General features: G+C 44.2%; 1 protein-coding gene across 1 annotated transcript in view; it reads left to right on the plus strand.

Moving 5' to 3' along the window:
* Positions 1-16,524, plus strand: part of ZNF608 (zinc finger protein 608) — a 102,403-nt gene extending 85,879 nt beyond the window's left edge. The window contains exons 4-9 of the mRNA XM_024757171.1: positions 6,326-6,413; positions 6,926-9,380; positions 11,058-11,475; positions 12,066-12,238; positions 13,602-13,755; positions 15,625-16,524. Of these exons, the coding sequence (XP_024612939.1) occupies positions 6,326-6,413; positions 6,926-9,380; positions 11,058-11,475; positions 12,066-12,238; positions 13,602-13,755; positions 15,625-15,710 (3,374 nt within the window). The 3' untranslated portion in view covers positions 15,711-16,524. The remainder of the gene's footprint in view (positions 1-6,325; positions 6,414-6,925; positions 9,381-11,057; positions 11,476-12,065; positions 12,239-13,601; positions 13,756-15,624) is intronic.
* The last annotated feature ends 4,475 nt before the right edge of the window (positions 16,525-20,999 follow it).

Genomic DNA, 20,999 nt, shown 5'->3' on the forward strand with positions numbered 1-20,999 from the left:
CCTGGTCCTCGTGCTCCATACGTCCTTGGCAGAGGTAATAGGAAGGTCCCTCTGTTCTTTGGCTGTCAGGTACTTCATTGACAACCCAGTTGTGAATTTAAAATTCCCCCCAACGATTATAAACTCAACTTTGTCCTTTGAAGAAAGACCTATCTGAAGGTTTGAAGCTCTGAAGCCAGAAACATGAACAAGGGTACTAGACAAGACTCAGCTTTTTAAAAAGTACCAGTGTTGGGCACAACAGAATTTTAGAAGGAGGGAGTTCAGTACAGAGGAGTGGTGATAAATCCTACCTTGTACAATAGTCACATTGTATAAAAATAGACAGTAATGTGATATCCTAAATACTTGAACTTTATCCTGTACTCAGGAAATAGCATATTGTGACATTCCTATTGTCACTAATGTTTCTACTAGAAAAAAAAAATGGAAAGGAGGAAAGAAATGTGTACACTTAAAAAAAAAAAAAAAAGGATCGTGGCATAAATGGGTTCCATTTCGGTGTTACCGGAGTGAGGTTTCTGTTTACTGCACAAGTGCACACCCAGGCCATCCAGATGTGGCAGTGTGAATAAGAGGGTCAAAAAAAGATGTCGGATTCCAAATTCGGCATTTGCAGTGCTTGGCGAAAAGACTTCTGTCCCAGGGGTGAGGCACTTTAAAAACTCTGAAAGAGTCTGTAAACTCTACTATAAACAGAGTTAGGCTGATCCGCTGGGAAATCAGGCATTTGCCGAGTTCTTGAGGAAACATCTTCACAAAGCCCAGAAACAGTAATTCATAAACCATATTTATAACATCTTCAAAGCGAAATCTCTCCATGGAGAATTCCTATCATCTTGAAGCTAGTGGGAGACGACGCTTATTGGAAAAGTACGGTGATCGTGAAAAGAAAGACCCTGGGTAGCATCCCCATCTCCATTTTCTTCAGTCATCATCTAGTAGCCCCTGGGAGTCGAATGAACTCCCTCCATGTGCTGGGCACTGTGCCGACAGGTACGGTAGGCGCAGACAGTGCTCATGTTTTCCAGGAGTGGAGTCAGGTGGGAAGAGACAGGCCTCTTGTGTATGTGAGTGGAGTAAGGTTTTAAAGGGACTGTGTAGTTTAAGACAGTCTCTGCAGTGTTCAAACAGTAAGAGTTTATTCGCCGCTCACCTAATGGAGTGAATTCGGTCTTGCTGTTGGATGCGGGTTCTCCTTGTCATAGGGTCCCAGCTGAAGGAGGCTCTGCCATCTTCTGTGGCCTTCCGGGTTACTCTGGTCTCCATGCCAGCGAGCCAGGAAGGTGAAGAGGTCTCAGGCACGTGCACAGGAGATTCTTCTGGGTCAGGCCTGGCAGTGGCACTTATCGGTTCACTTGCCTTTCATAGAACTGAGGGACAGGAGCACGTCTAACGTAGGGAGGAGGCTGAGAAAGTGTCTAGCTGTGGACTCAGAGGGAAACCATGGATTCTGGGGAGCATCCACTGGGGAGAGGACTTGGATGGAGCATAGTGGGGACTCAGGAGGGAGTGGCCGTTTTCTGGCGGTATGCATGGTCTGTGTGTCTGGAGAGGATTCATAGAAGAGAGAACGTTAGACTTGGTCTCTGCTTGGTCCTAATTCATTAGAAACCTGAACTTTCCTTGGGGATTTGGTCAAGTCCATCTTTAAAGGTTTTTTTTCCCAGGGCAATTAAAAGTGTGATATCAAGAATGGTTGAAGAAACTTGTTTATGCTGGAAGGGAAAAAAGAGGGCAACTGGAGGCAAATGGAATATCGACATGGTCATTGTCCTTGCGTGGGTGAAAGGCTGTCAAGTGGACTGTCTGTAGGGTATCAGAAGGCACAGCCAGGACCTAGGTGTTCAAAGACAGATTGTAGTTCAGAACCAGGGACAACTTTTTTTTTTTTTGCGGTATGCAGGCCTCTCACTGTTGTGTGGCCTCTCCTGTTGTGGAGCACAGGCTCCGGACGCGCAGGCTCAGCGGCCATGGCTCACGGGCCCAGTCGCTCCGCGGCATGTGGGATCTTCCCGGACCGGGGCACGAATCCGTGTCCCCTGTATCGGCAGGCGGACTCTCAACCACTGCGCCACCAGGGAAGCCCAGGGACAACTTTTTAACAAGATGACTGGAAAATATCAGGACAGTCCTGGGTCCTGGTGAGACACCGCCCTTACCCCCCCGCCCCACCTCTACCCCATCAGTGATGAAGTAGGCAGGAAAAGGGACACACAAATATGAGGGCCTTGCACTACCCATTGGCCTCTGTCTCATAGCTATTATATCCTTGTCTCCATCATGGTCCTCTCTCCCTTCAGTAGCTTGTGACCTACAGGTTTCTACTCTTATTATCAACTTTCCCTTCTATACCACTAGCTCAGATTCCCAAAGCACATCCTTGTTTAGTTACCTCTGCTTCAGTTGCCCATCACTGGAACAGTCAGAGGAGGCCAGGGTTAGGCTAAGTGGTGTAGGAGCCTAGTCACCTGAGACTACCCTCTGAGCAGGGACTGTGGGCAGGGCGGTTACTATGAAAGTCACATCCTGGGTCTAGTTTAATGAGATGGATTAAGGGGCCTACTGTCTAGTATGGGTAATATGCAAACCGTACTTCCACTTCTGGAATACGGGGTATCCCTATGTTCAGCTACAGATTTGCAGACCGTTAAAAGTATAGAGTTTGTATGGAGTTACAGGCAAAAAACATGGTTGATTCTGTAGCACCAGATAGGTTCCTAGTGTTGTATGCCCTGTAGATGCACAATAAATGCTTAATGGGCTTGACCATCTCTCTGGGAACACTTAACTGCGAAGTATTGACAAGAGGAGATAAGAGAACACTGTGAATGTGGAATCCTTATGGGATCTCAGGACTCTTTTGGCTTTTAAAGAGGTAAGGAAAGAGCTCAGGTTATAGAACACAGACCACCTTCTTACTAAGTGTCCAGTAGGTAATATGCTTTGTGGCGGCAGCAGCTTAGATTGTGTACCAGTATCTAAGACATACCCTTAATACAAAGAAGAAAACCCTGTGGGGGAAGCACACGCAAACCATCTGTTGCTCTTTTCAGCTTTATTTTTACTTTATTGGTAATAATCTGAAGATATTTTTCAAATTTAAAGTGTTACAGGGTAGGCATTATTAGCATTTTGAGAAAGATGATGCCCAGTCTGTGGGTGGGAAGGGAAGATAATAAATCTGGTGGGATACCTGAGAAGATAAAGATGAAAAGGACTTGTACAGAGTGTCCCCAGTACCTTGCAAATTGCCCAGATGTTTGAAGGAATAAGTGTGTAGTTAGAGAAATATTAACTCTTTTTGGAATGAATGTACATTTGTTTTTAGTTTATATACGATAAGTGAGAAAAGTAACCATGCCCAGGTTTATAAAATTCAAATTTGGGCTTCTGAAGGACTCATGTTCATGTTGGGCCTTTATGCCTTTAAAAAAGTATAGTCTGCTTTATATGGCCGTGGGTTACAAAGTGTTCAAGATGCTGTGACTCCAGAATGATAAGCCGTTTATATCTTTTAGAACTAAACATTACCTTTGTACTTGGCCCCTCACAATAGGATGTTGTCTAAACATAGACTTCCTGACAAAGAAACAGTACACTTTGTAGTTTATATGAGAAGCATTCCTTAAGCCTTCATTCCAATACAGAGCAGATTTGGCTGCGTAAACATGTGCGTGCGTGTATTCGCACGTGAATTCTAGGCAGACATAAATATTACGTGACATTGTGGACTGTGCATATAAAGAAAAATAGACCAAGCACACGTATTTAATTAAGAAACTGTTCAAAATCTTCCAGGGAGTAGAGCATTTATTTTGAACATTTTTTAAAATATAGAGGGAGTCTAGGAAAATTAGGCTGACTTATTGAGGCCCTTTGCAGTTGAAAATAGACTTTTTTTTTTTTTTTAAGAATGATAATGATTATCCCGTCCTTCTCTCCGGCCCCCACGTTTCCCTTTGTCCTGTTCCGAGACCAGGAATTTGATGCTGACGGTTGTGAGCCGGCTGGAGTGATGTGTGTGCGTGGAGCTGCGCAGTGTGGGTCGTGCTGGGAAAGCCAGCACGGTCACGCGGACAGTAGCCTTTCAACACACGGATCAGCCCGCGTTGATTTACGGAGCTGGGCAGCCCTCTGTCCCCAAGAGAGCCCCGGCTCAGGGAGCGCGCCCTCGCCTCGTGGCGAGCCCGCCACCGCGGCTGCCTCTTCCCCTGGCGATGCTCCTTTATCCCGGGCTGCTGCCTCGCTGGTTCGGGCGGCCGCCCTCGGCTCAGCCAATCAGACGCCGGCGTTCCCAGCAGGCGTCGGCCAATCCGCGGCCATCATTTGCTGGAAACGTGAAACCCTTTGGGGAAAAGCAATAACAAAAGCCTTTCACTGCAGACAAATGTTAAGTGTCTGTGCAGACTTTTCCTGTTTTTAATTTTATTACTGTAAGAATGGAGGGTTTGTTGTTTCTTTCATGTTTCCTTTCAAGCAATTTTAATTATACATTTGTGCTACATCAGGGGACTCTGGAACGCGGTGTTTCAGCCTATTGCGTCTAAAGCTAAAATGCAGTACCCTTCTGGCACTACAGATAGATTCCTGCACTGTAAATATAGCTGACATGCTAAAGAATTTTAAGCAGCTGCAAAGGTCTTTGACACCACACACAGTGCCCCAGAGAGCAGATGATGAGAAAACCGGCTCGTCTTCCCCTTCGCCTTGTCTCCCACCCCCTCCCTTTTCCTGAAGGGATGTGCTCATAAAGAATCCTTTCCTCCAATTGTTCCGTCTTGTGCACATTTTGACCAAATGCCTAATTACCATCGATTCTCATCTCAATAAGAATTTTTATACTCAATGGCTTTAATTTTTTTTTTCCCTGAAGGAATTAGAATGGAGTCAACTATGATTTGAGGAAATGCTTGCTTTGCTTCGTGCTAACTCCCCCTCACCCCCCCCCCCGCCCCCCACTGATATAGTGAGTTAAGTTCAGCTGTCACCTAAGTAATAGTAACACGAACCATATGGAAAACAATTTTTAAATCTCTTTTTGGGCCTTTTGAAAGAAATCCTTTATTCCCCACTATTTGAGTCCCAACGATGTAAATATTTTACCTGCTGTTAAAGACATTCCCAAGGAAATGTACCTTGTGAGGTGTTCCTTGCCACAAAGGAGTTCAGTACAGATTTTCTGCAGAATTCAAAACGGCAGTGAGCAAGCGAGTAAACCGGCTAGAAATAGACTTTGAGTATTGCCCCTTGGTGTTTCCAAGGAAGAAGGGGGAGTGGTGCTTTATAGAAACTAAGACACACTTAAATACTTTATTTCTTTACCCTAATATTTTATGTATGTCTCAAAATCTAGGTCCTTTTACTGTATGCTTTAAAGGAGTGAGTTTAAAAAAAATATGGCACTCGTCCTCTAGAGAAATAAAGAGGAGGTTATATTTTGTTTCCCTGTGACATTTGGTATAACTAAGTGCACTTAAGTTTAGTAATTCACAGATGCAGTGCTGAATTAAATTGTCTGTCTGCAAAGCAGTTGGGAAAAGCAGAATGGCTTGCAGGAAACAAGCCTGTTGGTTTTGAGGTTGTGTTTTTTTTTTTTTTCCCTAATCCTCTGTGGCAAATGCTTACTAAAGTTAATTCTAAAGATAACCCCAAGAGCAAACCTATTGTGCACATTTATTTTCTTAAGAGGGCTATTTTAGGAGTCCTTAATATGAAACAATACCAAACAGTGAAACAGATACCATACCAAGGCTGATTCTCCTCTCACAAAGCCAGAGAGGGGAGGATTAGGAACTATCTGAACTCCAAGCTCCGGCTACCCAACCTATTTTTGTGCATGTGCATCGTTTTTTTCCTAAATAAAAATCACCGTTATTTTATATTGCTTAATTGGAAGCAAAACCAATCCCTTTCAGTCACCTTCTGGTTTAAGCACTGGTAACTGGGGCTTAGTTTTTGTTGGCCGCTTGCCAAACGAAAGCAATTATGTGTAATAATAGAAAAATTAAGAGGTGAGTGTTGCTGTTTTACAGCAGGACATGGCAAAAACCATTTCCTTCTGTCAGCAGTATCTTGATTACACTCTCACACGCAGCCCTTACCCTTTTGTACCACGCGTGTATGCTCGTGAACACACACACATGATTTCCTGTGGGTTTTTGCTTGAGGTCACTGAAACCAGAAAGAGGAAGAATGCAAACCACAGCTTTTGAAAGCAAATGAGAATGGAGCTTTGCTGGTAAAAAGAACAGTAATAATAAGTGAACTGGAAATAGGGTAATTTGTGCTAACCTTGGTCCATCTTCATTCCCCACTCCTGCAGGTGTCCTAGTGGTCAATGTCACGTGGAGGAACAAAACTTATGTAGGGACCTTACTGGACTGCACCAAGCACGACTGGGCCCCTCCCAGGTAGGCATGGAGCCTTTGATTTCAGGCTCTGTTTTCCTCTCCTCCTTCCTCTTCTTCCCCTCTCCTTCCCCCATCCTCTCTTTGCAAGGAGACTACAGAGAGAGATTAATAATACATAAAAGTCAGTTTGTAATTGAAACCAGGCAAAAGAGCAATGAGCAATTCAGGATTGAATACAGTAAAATGCAGATGCTGGGTTTTTTGTATGGAGATCACCACTTCCTGCCCCTTCTCTTTCTCCTTTGTTTTATTTTTCTCAATATGGGAATTTGAACTGGATTGGAAACTTAGCTACCCGAGCTGGTTTTCTGAGGAAGAACATAGGCCATTGGTAGCCTGTTCTTTCGCAGGTGTTGAAATTGTCAGTGGAAGAACTGGGTGACTTTTCTTTATCTGGACCCAGCCCTCAAGCTGCTGGGGTGTTGCCTGCTCTTTGCTGCATTGCGTGCCTTGTGATTTCACTTGGTTCCTTCGGGGATGCTCGTTTTGACATCTGTTACTTGCTTCCCTAGGTTCTGTGAGTCACCGACCAGCGACCTGGAGATGAGAGGGGGCCGGGGCCGAGGGAAAAGAGCGAGGTCTACCGCAGCTGCCCCGGGCTCGGAGGCCAGCTTCACAGAGTCCAGAGGGCTGCAGAACAAGAACAGAGGGGGGGCCAATGGGAAAGGGAGGCGGGGCAGCCTCAATGCCAGCGGGCGAAGGACACCCCCGAATTGTGCTGCCGAGGACATCAAAGCCAGCCCCTCCTCCACCAACAAAAGGAAAAACAAGCCTCCGATGGAGCTAGACCTGAACTCCAGCTCCGAGGACAGTAAGCCCGGGAAGCGTGTCCGCACAAATTCGAGAAGCACTCCCACCACCCCTCAAGGGAAACCAGAGACGACTTTTTTGGACCAGGGCTGCTCTTCTCCGGTGTTGATTGATTGTCCGCACCCAAACTGCAACAAAAAGTACAAGCACATCAACGGCCTCAGGTACCACCAGGCTCATGCCCACTTAGACCCAGAGAACAAGCTGGAGTTCGAACCGGACAGCGAGGGCAAGATCTCGGACTGTGAGGAGGCCTTGAGCAACGTGGCGCTGGAATGCAGCGAGCCAAGCACAAGTGTATCGACTTACGAGCAGGTGAAGGCGCCAGTGTCCCCTGGCTCGGGGAACGCCCCCGGAACTCCCAAGGGGAAGAGAGAGCTGATGAGCAATGGCCCGGGCTCTGTTATCGGATCGAAGCCTGGGAAGAATTCCGGCAAAAAGAAGGGCCTCAACAGTGACCTCAGCAACCTTCCAGTCATCTCCAACATGACGGCCACCGTAGACAGCGGCTCGGCAGCAGACGGCAGTTTGGCTGCCGAAATGCCCAAACTGGAAGCAGAAGGCTTAATCGACAAGAAAAATTTGGGAGAGAAAGAAAAGGGCAAAAAAGCCAACAGTTGCAAAATGGACAAAAACCTCTCTAAGCTTAAAAGTGCCCGGCCCATTGCCCCCGCTCCGGCCCCAACGCCGCCACAGCTAATCGCTATTCCCACGGCAGCCTTTACGGGCACCACCACGGGGACCATACCCGGACTGCCCTCCCTCACAACCACGGCGGTCCAGGCCACACCAAAGAGTCCTCCGTTAAAGCCCATTCAGCCAAAGCCCACGATTATGGGGGAGCCCGTCACCGTGAACCCAGCTCTCGTGTCGCTCAAAGACAAAAAGAAAAAGGAGAAGCGGAAGCTGAAGGACAAAGAAGGGAAAGAGACGGGGAGCCCGAAAACGGATGCGAAGCTGGGCAAACTAGAGGACGCCAAGGGGGCTGGCAGAGATGTATCCGGGCATTTTTTAAAGGACCACCTCAACAAGAATGAAGGGCTGGCGAACGGACTGTCCGAGTCGCAAGAGAGTCGGATGGCCAGTATCAAAGCCGAGGCTGATAAGGTTTACACTTTCACCGACAACGCTCCCAGCCCTTCCATCGGGAGTGCCTCGAGGATGGAGTGTAGCGCTTTGGTGAACGGGCAGGCACCCGTGGCCCCGCTGCACGTGCTGACACAGAACGGGGCCGAGAGTTCCGCAGCCAAGACGAGCAGCCCTGCCTACTCGGACATCTCTGATGCTGCCGATGACGGCGGTTCTGACAGCAGGTCGGAGGGCGTGAGGTCAAAGGCCAGTTCCCCGTCAGATATCCTTTCCAGTAAGGACGGTGTTGTAAAAGGGCATTCTTCAACGACAGCACAATCATCTCAGATGAAAGAGTCCCACTCTCCCTATTACCATGGCTACGATCCTTATTATTCTCCGAGTTACATGCACCCTGGGCAGGTCGGTGCCCCTGTAGCTGGGAACGGCGGGAGCGCGCAGGGAATGAAGATCAAGAAGGAGTCTGAGGAAGACGCAGATAAGAAAGACAAGGCAGAGCAGCTCGAGGCCAAGAAAGTGGACCATAATTCTGCATCCTTACAGCCTCAGCACCAATCGGTGATCACGCAGAGACACCCGGCCCTGGCTCAGTCACTGTATTATGGCCAGTATGCCTACGGGCTCTATATGGACCAGAAATCTCTGATGGCCACCAGCCCTGCCTATAGACAGCAGTATGAGAAGTACTATGAGGACCAGAGGCTGGCAGAGCAGAAAATGGCCCAAACTGGGAGAGGAGACTGTGAAAGGAAAAATGAGCTCCCCTTGAAAGAGCTGGGCAAAGAGGACAGTAAACAGAAAAACATGCCATCGGCCACAATCTCAAAAGCTCCCTCTACTCCGGAGCCTAACAAAAACCATTCTAAACTAGGGCCGTCAGTGCCTAATAAATCTGAGGAGACAGGTAAATCACAGCTTCTCTCCAATCACCAGCAGCAGCTTCAGGCCGACAGCTTCAAAGCTAAGCAGATGGAAAACCACCAGCTTATTAAGGAAGCTGTAGAAATGAAATCTGTCATGGACTCTATGAAGCAGACAGGTGTAGACCCAACCTCGAGATTTAAACAAGTAAGATTGTGGAGTGTGGTCCCCACAGGGAGAGAGCAGTCTGAGACTGGTACATGGCTGGGCTTGATCTGGTTAAGAGTTCTTCACAGGAAATCCACCCAAGGGCTCCTTAGGCTGGATTCCTCTTCTCCTGAAAAATACTTTAAATGAATTCTCGGGAGTTCTTGTGTACCTCTGAAATGTACATTGCTCACTGTTTTCTTGTCATGTTGTGTAGTGAAAAGAACCTTGGCCATGTGCTTTGCAGACTCATGTTCCCTGCCGTTAACTAACTGACTCTGGTGAGGTCCCTTAACTTCTTTCTGAGTCCAGAGTGAGGGAATTCTACCCCATAGTGGCTGAGTTCTCGTCTAACTCTGCGATTCTGAGTCTGAGCACTCAAGCAATTTGTTCTTTACATTTTCAAATTCATTTTGGCATCTTCTGGGCATATGAAGATGGGGACCTTAAATTCACGTTTCCCACTCGTCTTTTTAATGAAACTCGGGGTGTCTTGAGGTGCCTAGAGTTCCATTTTACGTTCTACATTAAGGACCCCAGAGCAGAGCTCAGAGCTTCTCGCTTGTGAGGAGAGCGGGGAGTCTGGGCGCATGGGCCTCAGGCAGTCACCCCAGAGCCCCCCCTGGTCAGCCAGTCTGAGGTTAAATGTGACAACACCTGAAAATCGGTCACCATGAAACCACACATGTGCCAGCACTTTCTGTCACAATTCAGATGTCCTGACTCAGCTGCAGTCCCACGAGTATGAATTCTGGTATCTCCCAACATCCCAGCCCCCACTGAGAGGGAGGGGGGCTTAGAGGTCCCTGGTGAATCAGAGCAACAGAATCCTTTCTTCATGCTCATTTCTGTCCCAGAGTTGGGCCTTAACCCCAGATACCCAGTGGGTTTATATCATGAGTGGCATGGGCAGGTCACAAAGGCCATTTAAGGACCCTCAGTTTCCCCATTTCCGGAGGCTCGAATCAAGCTGTGACTTCACAGGGCTGCGTTAGAACTATACAATTTGGGAGATTTATGGATGCCTTTGTTTCCTGGTAGAAAAGCCATAATGTGTCCTGTTAATTTTTAATTTTGTTTTGATTAAGACGTTAGCACATAATGAGACGTGATGCAGTTATAGTAAGCCTCAGCTGCAGTAGGTGGAGAAAATGTATTAGGAAACCAAGAGTTTTCCCCTCGAAATGATGTAAACTGATATAATAATTACTTAAACTGTAGTAAAACTTACTTAGTAAGTAAGACATTGTTATCAGCTTGAGTTTTCTGAATTCTTTTTACCTGTGTGAGATGTTAAAAGGAAAATGAGGTTAGATTAAATATGCCTGAGGATGTTACCTAATGTTAAATTGACCTTAACAGCCCAGCTCTGAATTCCAGCGGAGCTAAGTTTTGAAGCTCAAGCTCCACGAACTGGGCAGCGGTGTGACCCTGATATTACTTGAGCTTGAAAAACTTAGCTTTTGTCTTCTGTAAAAGGGATCATTCATGATGCCTACCTCAGACATTATTCCTCTGTTAAGAGGAGGCGGTAAAGCTCATTGCACAGTGCGAGCATGTAAATAAATGTTCACTTAGAAGTAATAGTAACCGTGCTGTCATGGTGATGAATGAGTTTTTCTTGAAAATTGAAATTTTGAAACAAGTCTTTTTTTTTTTTTTTTCTTCCAAAATCAGGATCCAGATTCAAGGACATGGCATCATTATGTATACCAACCCAAATACCTAGACCCGCAAAAGTCAGAAGAACTCGATAGAGAAAAGAAACTAAAAGAGGATAGTCCCAGGAAAACCCCCAACAAAGAGGGTGGTGTGCCCAGCCTTCCTGTATCGTTAACGAGCATCAAAGAGGAGCCCAAAGAGGCCAAGCGTCCTGATTCTCAATCCTTGGATGAGAACAAGCTGAAAAACGATGATCGCAAGACTCCCGTGAACTGGAAGGACTCTCGGGGAGCCAGAGTGGCCGTCTCCTCCCCCATGAGTCAGCATCAGTCCTACATACAGTACTTGCATGCTTACCCTTACCCGCAGATGTATGACCCCAGCCACCCTGCATACCGGGCTGTTTCTCCCGTCCTAATGCACAGTTACCCTGGTACGTGTCACGGGTTCTCACTGTATTGGAGGGAAGAGGCTGTGTTCAAATACTAGCTCTTTCAAAACTCAGGATAAATTAGATGCTTCAAGAGTGACCTTTGTTTGGCTTGTATTTAATGCTACTTAAAGAAGTCCCAAAGATGAAATGGATTTCATGGAAGATTTTTCATTTTTTAGACAAAATGTCAAGAGTCCTTAGCTCTAGTTTCCATAGGCTCTGATGGTCTGCTGCAGCCATTAGACTGACAGATACTTTATGGCCTAGGAAAATATTCTGAGCACTTACTGTCATAATCATAACAGTTACTATTCCTTGGAGTTAAACGGACACATAAACATATGAAATGGCTGGAAGCTCATTTCTTTTTAGAAACCTCTGATCATCAGGATGCATTAACTGGGAGAAGAGAATCGGAGAACCTAGATACAGCTTAACGATGACGTAGCCCATTCTTAATGCAATATTCCCTACTTTAAGATCTCCGACTCTTGTCCCAAATTCATGTCATCCAAATGGTTTTTGTTTTTTGTTTTTTTTTTTTAAGATGTCGTCTGTAACTTGATGTGGCATTTGTTGTGTATCTGCAGGGGCCTATCTCTCGCCAGGATTTCATTACCCTGTTTACGGGAAGATGTCAGGGAGAGAAGAGGCAGAGAAGGTCAATACCAGCCCTAGCATCACCACGAAAACAACCACTGAATCGAAAGCACTGGATTTGCTCCACCAGCACGCCAGCCAGTACCGCAGCAAGTCTCCTGCTGTATGCCTCCTTTTGTCATCACTAACAAGTACTATGTTTCAGGGGGAGAAAAGCAGACAAGCTAGAGAACAGTCTTGAAATATTAATGGTTTTGGAGCCCAGCTGTGATTTCAGGGTGCCGTTTTAGTCTAATATGGAAAGAATGGCATGTTCAAAAATAAGATGCTTTCATACATGGGGGAAAAATTGTGAAAGCGTGTAAGGTAGCAGCAGTCTTTTCTGTTGGAAAATCTATACCTTGCTTACCCAGGAGGATGCTTGTTAGCCGGACATTTAAATTCATAGGAACCAACCTTGGGTGTGAAATATTTGTGTTGCTCTCGTGTGCCAGAGTGAGTCACTTGGCTAAGGAGTGGTGGCTGTCTCTGTTCTGCTCTGACCTTGACTCCTCCACACATCCCTGTAACTCTGCGGAAGTGATTCAGATGTGTGTCTTTGTGAAAGACGGCTCCACTCCCACGCACCCACCTCCCCCAGAAAAGTGCAATTGCTAGTCCTAGAGACTGTTGGGAAGAGAGAAAATACAAAGGATGTGGTAGTTCTTGCCTAGAAAAGAGAAGTTCGGAATAAATTAAAGTATGGGCATTGTAATGTGTGTCTGAGTGTGCCTACCTGAGACTCTGTAAAGAAACCGGGAAAGATGATTCGTGACTCCTTTCCTAAGAGTACTCCTTCTAGTGCGAAGATTGTTTTCAAGTAAGAAAAAGAACTTTAGCGAAAGAGTGGTTAAGTTCTAGTGGGTAAAAATGTCTCGGAAACCCAAGATCCTTAACCAAAGTATGATTTGGGAGAACTGGAGCTTGTCTGAGTGTTCAGAGATTGAGAGAGTTTGGAATACTTCTGGAGGCGTAGGGCAATGATTTGCTTTGCTTGATATTAACGTATAATATTAGGATGTATGTTCTCAATGGAGGTAAGTATAAAGATAGGCTTAAAATAGTGAGATATATTCCCCTCGCAAATTGTAATTAATATAGAAGAGTAATCAGAAAACTTGACCTTAAAGAAATCTCTACAACTCCTTCTTCTCCTGATCCCCATGTGCAAGTTGTTTCTAGGAAGAAATTGGGTTGATTCTAAACCTGCAAGTATGAGTGAGATGAGAGAGGTCCTCTTATTTCAATCATTTGAGGAAAACATTGATGCTGCTTTGGCAGGGAGCAGTACTTTAGTGTTGGCTCAATTCCAGTTGAAACTAGTGCATGTCTTTTGAAATGATCTTCCATTGATAAAGAATTTTAAGTGTCTGTGTATTTACTTTTTAATCGTTAGCACCTGTTGCCAAAGGGCGCGAGGTGGTTTCCTACGCTCCTCCGGATTGTTCAGAGGATTAAGGGGGGAATCTCTCTCTTTTCTGTTGCAGCCTGTGGAAAAGGCTTCAGCTGAGCGAGAGCGGGAAGCGGAGAGGGAGAGGGACCGCCACTCCCCCTTCGGCCAGCGGCACCTGCATACACACCACCACACCCATGTGGGCATGGGGTACCCACTCATCCCTGGGCAATACGACCCTTTCCAAGGTCAGCAGCTCTGTCTTACCTGTGCCTCTGTTCATCCTGCTTTGGAAAACCGTTGCCAAAACTGCCTTCCTTGTCTTCAAATGAAAAGGTTGAGCTTTGAGTGAATTAACTCCGGGGAGGGTTTTGAAGACTTCTTTCCTGGTATTTCCTTGGGACACAACTAAGGCTATTCCCACATCTCTGTGTTCTGTTAGGAAGTGAAATGGCTACCACTTAATAATTGTCACTTGTTGATGTGGCCAGTGTGGTGGCCAGTGTCTGGGGCACTGAATATAACAATCAGAAGATCAGATAGCTGCTGCGGGGAAATTGTGGCAGACGGAGGGTTGGTGGGAGGCTTTGGTGAAACGACCAGCCCTGATCTCTGCAGGCCTTGAAATTGCTCTTTTTCCCGTGGAAGTAATGGGAGTCATGTAATCAAGCTCAACATTTTTTATAACCTAATCCAGGGACTCTTCCAGCCCTTCACTCCTGGGACTCTTTCAGTAAAGAGGAGAAACATTTTTAAAGAGTCACAGCAACTGACGTGAGGAACCTTCAGTTTGTGATGTTTTAGTTGAGCATTTGTCCTAGCTCTGTCACCTCATGGCAGGGGCGGGGGAGTGGCACCGTCTTTACCAGCAGATCACTTGCTAGGATCTTGCTGTCTTAGCTTTGGCTGTCATAACAAAATACCACAGTTTTTATGGCTTTAAACAACAGAAATGTATTTCTGTTCATAGTTCTGGAGGCTTATAGTCTGAGATCAGGATGCCAGCATGGTTGGTTTCTGGTGAGAGCTCTCCTCCCAGCTTGTGGACGGACGCCGTCTTGCTGTGTGCTCCTGTGACCTCTTTGTGAATGGGGAGAGCTGGGGGGCCGGGACAGGGAAGAGAGTTACTCTCTCGTATCTCTTCTTATAGGGACACTAATCCTGTTGGTTCAGGGCCCTACCTATAGGACCTCATTTAACCTTAATTACCTCCTTATAGGTCCTATCTCCAAACACAGTCACATTGGGGGGGGGTTAAGGCTTCCACACAGGAATTTTGGAAGGACACAATTTGGTCTGCAGTGCTTGCCAAGTTGCCTCTTACTCTGCTGTCTGAAAACAATAATAACAAACAATAATATGTTTGAAGGTACTTCCAAAAGTAGGAAGCGCTATCCCCACGTGAAGGGGTCATTTTAATTTATTCAGCTCATGTTACTTGGTGTCAAATAGTGGTGTTAAAAGAGACCATAGAGGACATAGAAGGAGAGAGTCATCTTCCCGAAGTTTACATTTGTTTCCTCTATTTTTTTCCGGGATGGTTTTCTAAAGAATTTTCTGTTAGGCAACTTCTTGTCATTTGGAGCTATTACATTCTCTTACTGCTACCTTTCTCTTGCAGGGTAAAAGTTAAGACTATTTCTAAGTTCAATTCAGTGATTCCATGTACCTTATGGGATACATTGGTGTTCAATCACTGGGGAAAACGTTAAAGTGGTAAAAGTTATTATGAAAGTATTGTATTCTAAGCAAATAGAGTGTCGCTTCTATAATTCACTGTGACTCTTGATTCCTGTTGTTACCTGGTACCTGTCATTCCTCCTGAGCTTCCTATTCACGAATGCGTGCAAACCATTTAGCACCACGCAGAGCCAGAGAGATGGAAGGCTGTATTCACTTTGAATAGCTATTAAGAAAACCGCCGAGTATTCAATGAAGGGGTGGGTACTGGTTAGACCGAGCAGTTTGTAGTCTGTCCTCGATGCATGAAACATTTCACGTGTGTGTGTTGAAAGGACAGATGGCTACTCACGGGGTCTGCAGCCTTTCACCATTGGGCCTGCATCTACTTTTACATTTCTGAAAGTCACAGAAACCCTGCATTTTTTCCCCATTAGGCTTGACCTCTGCTGCCCTCGTTGCCTCTCAGCAGGTGGCTGCCCAGGCATCTGCATCAGGAATGTTTCCTGCACAAAGAAGGTAAAGAGCCTCTATGTTTTGAATCAGTTTTCTAGGTAGAGACATCTTAATGGTGGGAGGAAGCAAGTGTAGGCTTTTTAGACCAAACACTTAGCTCCTAAGGGTTTGATATTGGAGTGAATGTGCGTATTTTACCACTAAGCTTCACATGCAACTTCTATTCCATTCTTATAGCTGTAATGTACGTTAGTGATGAACTGACCTGTGTCTTAAACGGTTGAAACTTTCTTAGGTTGTCTTCACTGCTTTGTTAAAATAATTCACCATGACTCCCTTTGTTTTATTATGTTTAAAAATGAAGTTGCAAATGGAGGAATGTATTTCCATAGTGCTAAAGGTAATGTTTGTTCTTTGATATTTTCAATTACCCCTCAAGTTGTGTTAAAAAGGAACATAATTTATTTTTCACGTTGTCTGTCATTACCCTTGTGTTCATTCACTTTCTATGGAATTGAGTTCCATTGATTGAATAGAATTAAAATGTCTGTTGGTCTTACAGTTTTCATATTTTCAGTGTCAAATGTGGATGGAACCGCTCTGCTAAGGTTTTCTTTTCTCTTGCAGAGAATAACAAGATTGGAAATGTACGTTGTCATGTGACTGGATCACATGCAGAAGCGCTTTATACAGACATCAGTTCCATGGTGTTAATTTGAAATGCCTTAATGGCAGGCAAAAACCAGTCATTTCATTTTTGTAAATTACAGATTTTATCAGAGAGTAACAAATGTTGCTGTAATTAAACTTCTGTTTTATATATATATATATATATACGTATACATATATGTATATACACACACGCACACGCACACACACACACACACACACACACACACACACACACACACACACACATATATATTCTATACTTTTTGTATCAGTAACCAGGCTCGCACACACAGGGTCTGCTGCCGGGTCGCAAACTGCTCAGTAAAGGAGATAAAAGATGTGCTTGTCAAATTGAGAAGTGTTAGCCACGGAAGGCTGCTTACTTTCTTTTCCTTTTGCTTTTCAATTGTAAATAAATAATGTTATGTATCAGTGTGCCTGAACCTTGCGTATCCTTCATATATTTACCGTAAGCCCCTCAGAAAGGCTAACTGTGATGACGACACTTGGGTACAATTTAGATGTCTGTTTGGTGGCTCTGTTAAGATGCATCAGTGTAAAATGTTCCTGTGGTCACTGTTTGTACTTGTGTATTGTGGGAAAAATACTTTTGGAAGGCATGGGGTTGCCAGTACCACAAAAACTGTGTTGTATATAATGTAAAGATGAAAACGGGGAAATAATGAGCATCTGTGAATAATGAGGTGTCATTTTTGATAATCTTGAATGGCAAATAACCCAATAGCCTGCATACCAGAGACATCTGTGATTGTTCTATTACTTGAATAGTCCTGCAGTCCTTTTTTTTTTTTTTTTTTTTTTTAATGTTTACAATTATCCAGTTTTAGAAGAGAGAGACTTTAACGCCATTGCCTGGTTACTTGTTTTATGCTGTAATCTAGTTTATTTTATGTAAGATGTATATTGAATGCTTTCCTTTTTTATACCTGCCTTAAATAATTTGGCAATCAGAATTAAAAAGGTTTTTTTTTTAATATATATAATGGCTTCTTGTCTGTCTCATGTTATTTCTAGCTGGCTGATAGTATTTCTAATTCCCAAAGAAAGGTTCCTTAATATTATGAATGTCCATTGCATAAGATACAGTACAGAAATACTGACTTTTCTTATATGACACCCAGGTTTAACAACCAAATAAGTGGATTGAATCCAGCGGATATATGTATCTTTATTGGGTATTTACTCAAATACAGAGTATAATATCACTACAAATTGATACATACAGGTTTCTGTGGTATGGAATGATATTCCAAAGATGTCAGGCTTGTGACGTGTGGACAGTAGGTAAAATGTGTGAAAACTTGACTTGTCATTAAATTGTTTTACTAGCATATGTTATGCCGAACATACAGAATTAACTGCTTTCTCACTTTTTTTCCTTTTCCTTGCTTCCCCTTTTCCCTCCCTTTCTCCCTCCTTCCCAGCAAGTACTTTCTGAGCACCTACTTTATCCCAGGCACTGTACATGTGCTGGGATATAGCCATGAACAAGGCAGACAAAAATTCCTGTCCTCATAGAGTTTGCATTTTCTAGTAGGTGGGGTAAGCATAATAAAATATGTAAGTACTATGTGGAGTATGTTAGATGGTTGATAAATGCCCTGGAGAAAAATAAAGTCTGGGAGTGGGCATGAGGGATGTGTGGGTGTTTGTAACTATTGGGTTGGCCAAAAGGTTCATTCGGTTTTTTCCTGTAAGATGGCTCTAGTAAGTAGCGCTTGGTTGTCTTTAACTTCATTCGAAACAGTTTTGTTAGATTGTATTGTGACAGCTGTCATATTAGCGTGCATTAAAAAAAAAACTTATCAAACCTGGTGAATTTTTGTGTAGCCATTTTAATACTGAAGGTGGAAGAAAAACAACATTTTCGGCATATTATGCTTTATTATTTCAAGAAAGGTAAAAAACACAACTGAATCACAAAAAATGATTCGTGGAGAAGGTGCTGTGACTGATAGAACGTGTTAAAAGTAGTTTGCAAAGTTTCATGCTGGAGACTTCTCTTTGGGCAATGCTCCACGGTCAGGTAGACCAGTTGAAGTTGATGGCGATCAAATCGAGACATTAATTGAGAACAATCAACATTATGCCACCCAGGATATAGCCAACATACTCAAAACGTCTAAATCAAACGCTGAAAATCATTCGCACCAGCTTGGTTATGTTAATCGCTTTGATGTTTCGGTTCCACATTAAGTTAAGCGAGAAAAAAACCTTCTTGACTGTATTTCCGTACGCGATTCTCTACTTAAACGTAACGAAAATGTTCCGTTCTTAAAACAAATTGTGATGGGCGATGAAAAGTGGATACTGTACAGTAACGTGGAACGGAAGAGATCGTGAGGCAAGTGAAATGAACCACCACCAACCACACCAGAGGCCGGTCTTCATCCAAAGACGGTGATGTTGTGTATTTGGTGGGATTGGAAGGGAGTTCTCTATTATGAGCTCCTTCCAGAAAAACAATCCATTAATTCCAACAAGCACTGCTCCCACTTAGACCAACAGAAAGCAGCACTCGATGAAAAGCATCCAGAATTAGTCAACAGAAAATGCATAATCTTCTGCCAGGATAACTGAAGGCCACGTGTTTCTTCGATGACCAGGCAAAAACTGTGACAGCTTGGCTGGGAGGTTCTGATTCATCCCCCGTATTCACCAGACATTGCACCTTTGTTTTTGTTTTTGTTTTTGCAATACGCGGGCCTCTCACTGTTGCGGCCTCTCCCGTTGCGGAGCACAGGCTCCGGACGCGCAGGCTCAGCGGCCATGGCTCACGGGCCCAGCCGCTCCGCGGCACGTGGGATCTTCCCGGACCGGGGCACGAACCCGTGTCCCCTGCATCGGCAGGCAGACTCTCAACCACTGCGCCCCCAGGGAAGCCCCGCACCTTTGGATTTCCCTTTATTTCGTTCTTTACAAAATTCTCTTAATGGGAAAAATTTCAATTCCCTTGAAGACTGTAAAAGGCACCTGGAAGAGTTCTTTGCTCAAAAAGGTAAAACGTTTTGGGAAGATGGAATTATGAAGTTACCTGGAAAATGGCAGAAGGTAGTGGAACAAAAAGGTGAATACGTTGTTCAGTAAAGTTCTTGGTGAAAATCTATTTATTTTTACTTAAAAGCCGAAGGAACTTTTTGGCCAACCCAATACAGATAGAGTGATCAGGAAAGGCCTCACTCACGGAGATGAGGAAGCAGTCACGCACATATCCGGGGGGTGGGGGGAACATTGCAGTGAGATGCAAAAGCAGAGCCAAAGCCCTAGAGTGGGGGAGTGTGTCATGTGTTTGGACTGGTTGATGCTTTATCCCAGCTGTGAGTTTTAATGATTTTACTATAACTGCTAATAAGAGTTCTACCCCCTTGGTTTTTCCTAAGACAGTTCTTTAAGTTGACAGAATTTGTCTTGGTGTAATTTGGTTAGTTTTCCTACTTGGGGGCCTTCGCTTCACAAATGAATAGATAATTGCAATCAAAAATACTTCCTCTACTTTTGGAAGCCACCTGAAAGCGGCTTTTCTTATGAATTTTGTCAAACATTGTCTATGGTGTTAGCTACACGTCAGAGTATTTCACCTATTTTTCATCACTTTTTAAAGGTATCACATTTTTTTCAGTTCTTAGACCGTGTCTTGATGTGTCCTTGAAGACCTGATGTAATTTGTCTTATACCAGTTAAACAAGTATGTTTCCTCTGTTCAGAATACTGTTTAAAGTATGACATTTGGTTGCCTACGTGCTGCTCCAGTTCTAGAACTGACGGAACAATTCAGCGTCGAAACACAGGACCAGAACTAAGGTCAATTTACGTCTTCACCAGCCGTGTTATCATGTTCCTGGTGGTGGCTGGGGGATACTGTGGATTCCTGATGATTTTCCTGCCTTTAGTAATAAATATTTTAAAAAATCATAGGGAAGCCAATCTCACCTGAGCTGCACAATGATTAGGTATATGCTTATTACGCACCAGGCTTTTAATTACTTCTAGTTAGGTGCCTAAGTAGGTAGAGTATAAATATGGGCATCAGACCATGCTTAACTCTGCTACTGTAGTAAACGGGAGTGCTGATAGATACAAAGAGGTATATGACCGAAAGCAGAATGCAATTTGAATAGGCTCTCCCTCCAGGTTCTTACTGGAACATTATTCATGACTGGTTTCCATCAATCACTGAATGAAGTTTTGTTTCTTCCCCTTACTGTTACAGTGTTGTCTCTGCTGATGACAACATGAATTGCCAAAGGCCAGAGCTTGTCTATATTATGTGTGCCATTTCTCTGGCTGAGTACATAGTCAGTACTGGATGGTAAATTAAAGATTCCCAGAAGACAAGCCTACTTGGCTCCATTATATTACTATGATGAATCTGCCATTAATACGGTTCTAATTGTTTTACTTTCATAGACATAAAATCAGTCCCCTTAGTGACTAATAATAGGGTTTATTGATTTTACTAAACATTATTCATTCCAGGCCTGCTCATATCAGCTTGTCCTGAACATATGCAAAAAGCCTGCAGTCCTGACACAGTGCAAATTAACTTCATGGAGAAATGAGACTGAAGAGTTGTTTACAGCTGTGGTCCCAGCGAATACAGAATATTAAAAACAAGGTAATAGGCTCCGTGTATAGAACCGTTTGTTCCTAGATTAGGATCTCA

Source organism: Neophocaena asiaeorientalis, unplaced genomic scaffold, assembly GCF_003031525.2.
Source record: "Neophocaena asiaeorientalis asiaeorientalis breed wild unplaced genomic scaffold, Neophocaena_asiaeorientalis_V1.1 scaffold149, whole genome shotgun sequence".
Lineage (NCBI taxonomy): Eukaryota > Metazoa > Chordata > Mammalia > Artiodactyla > Phocoenidae > Neophocaena > Neophocaena asiaeorientalis.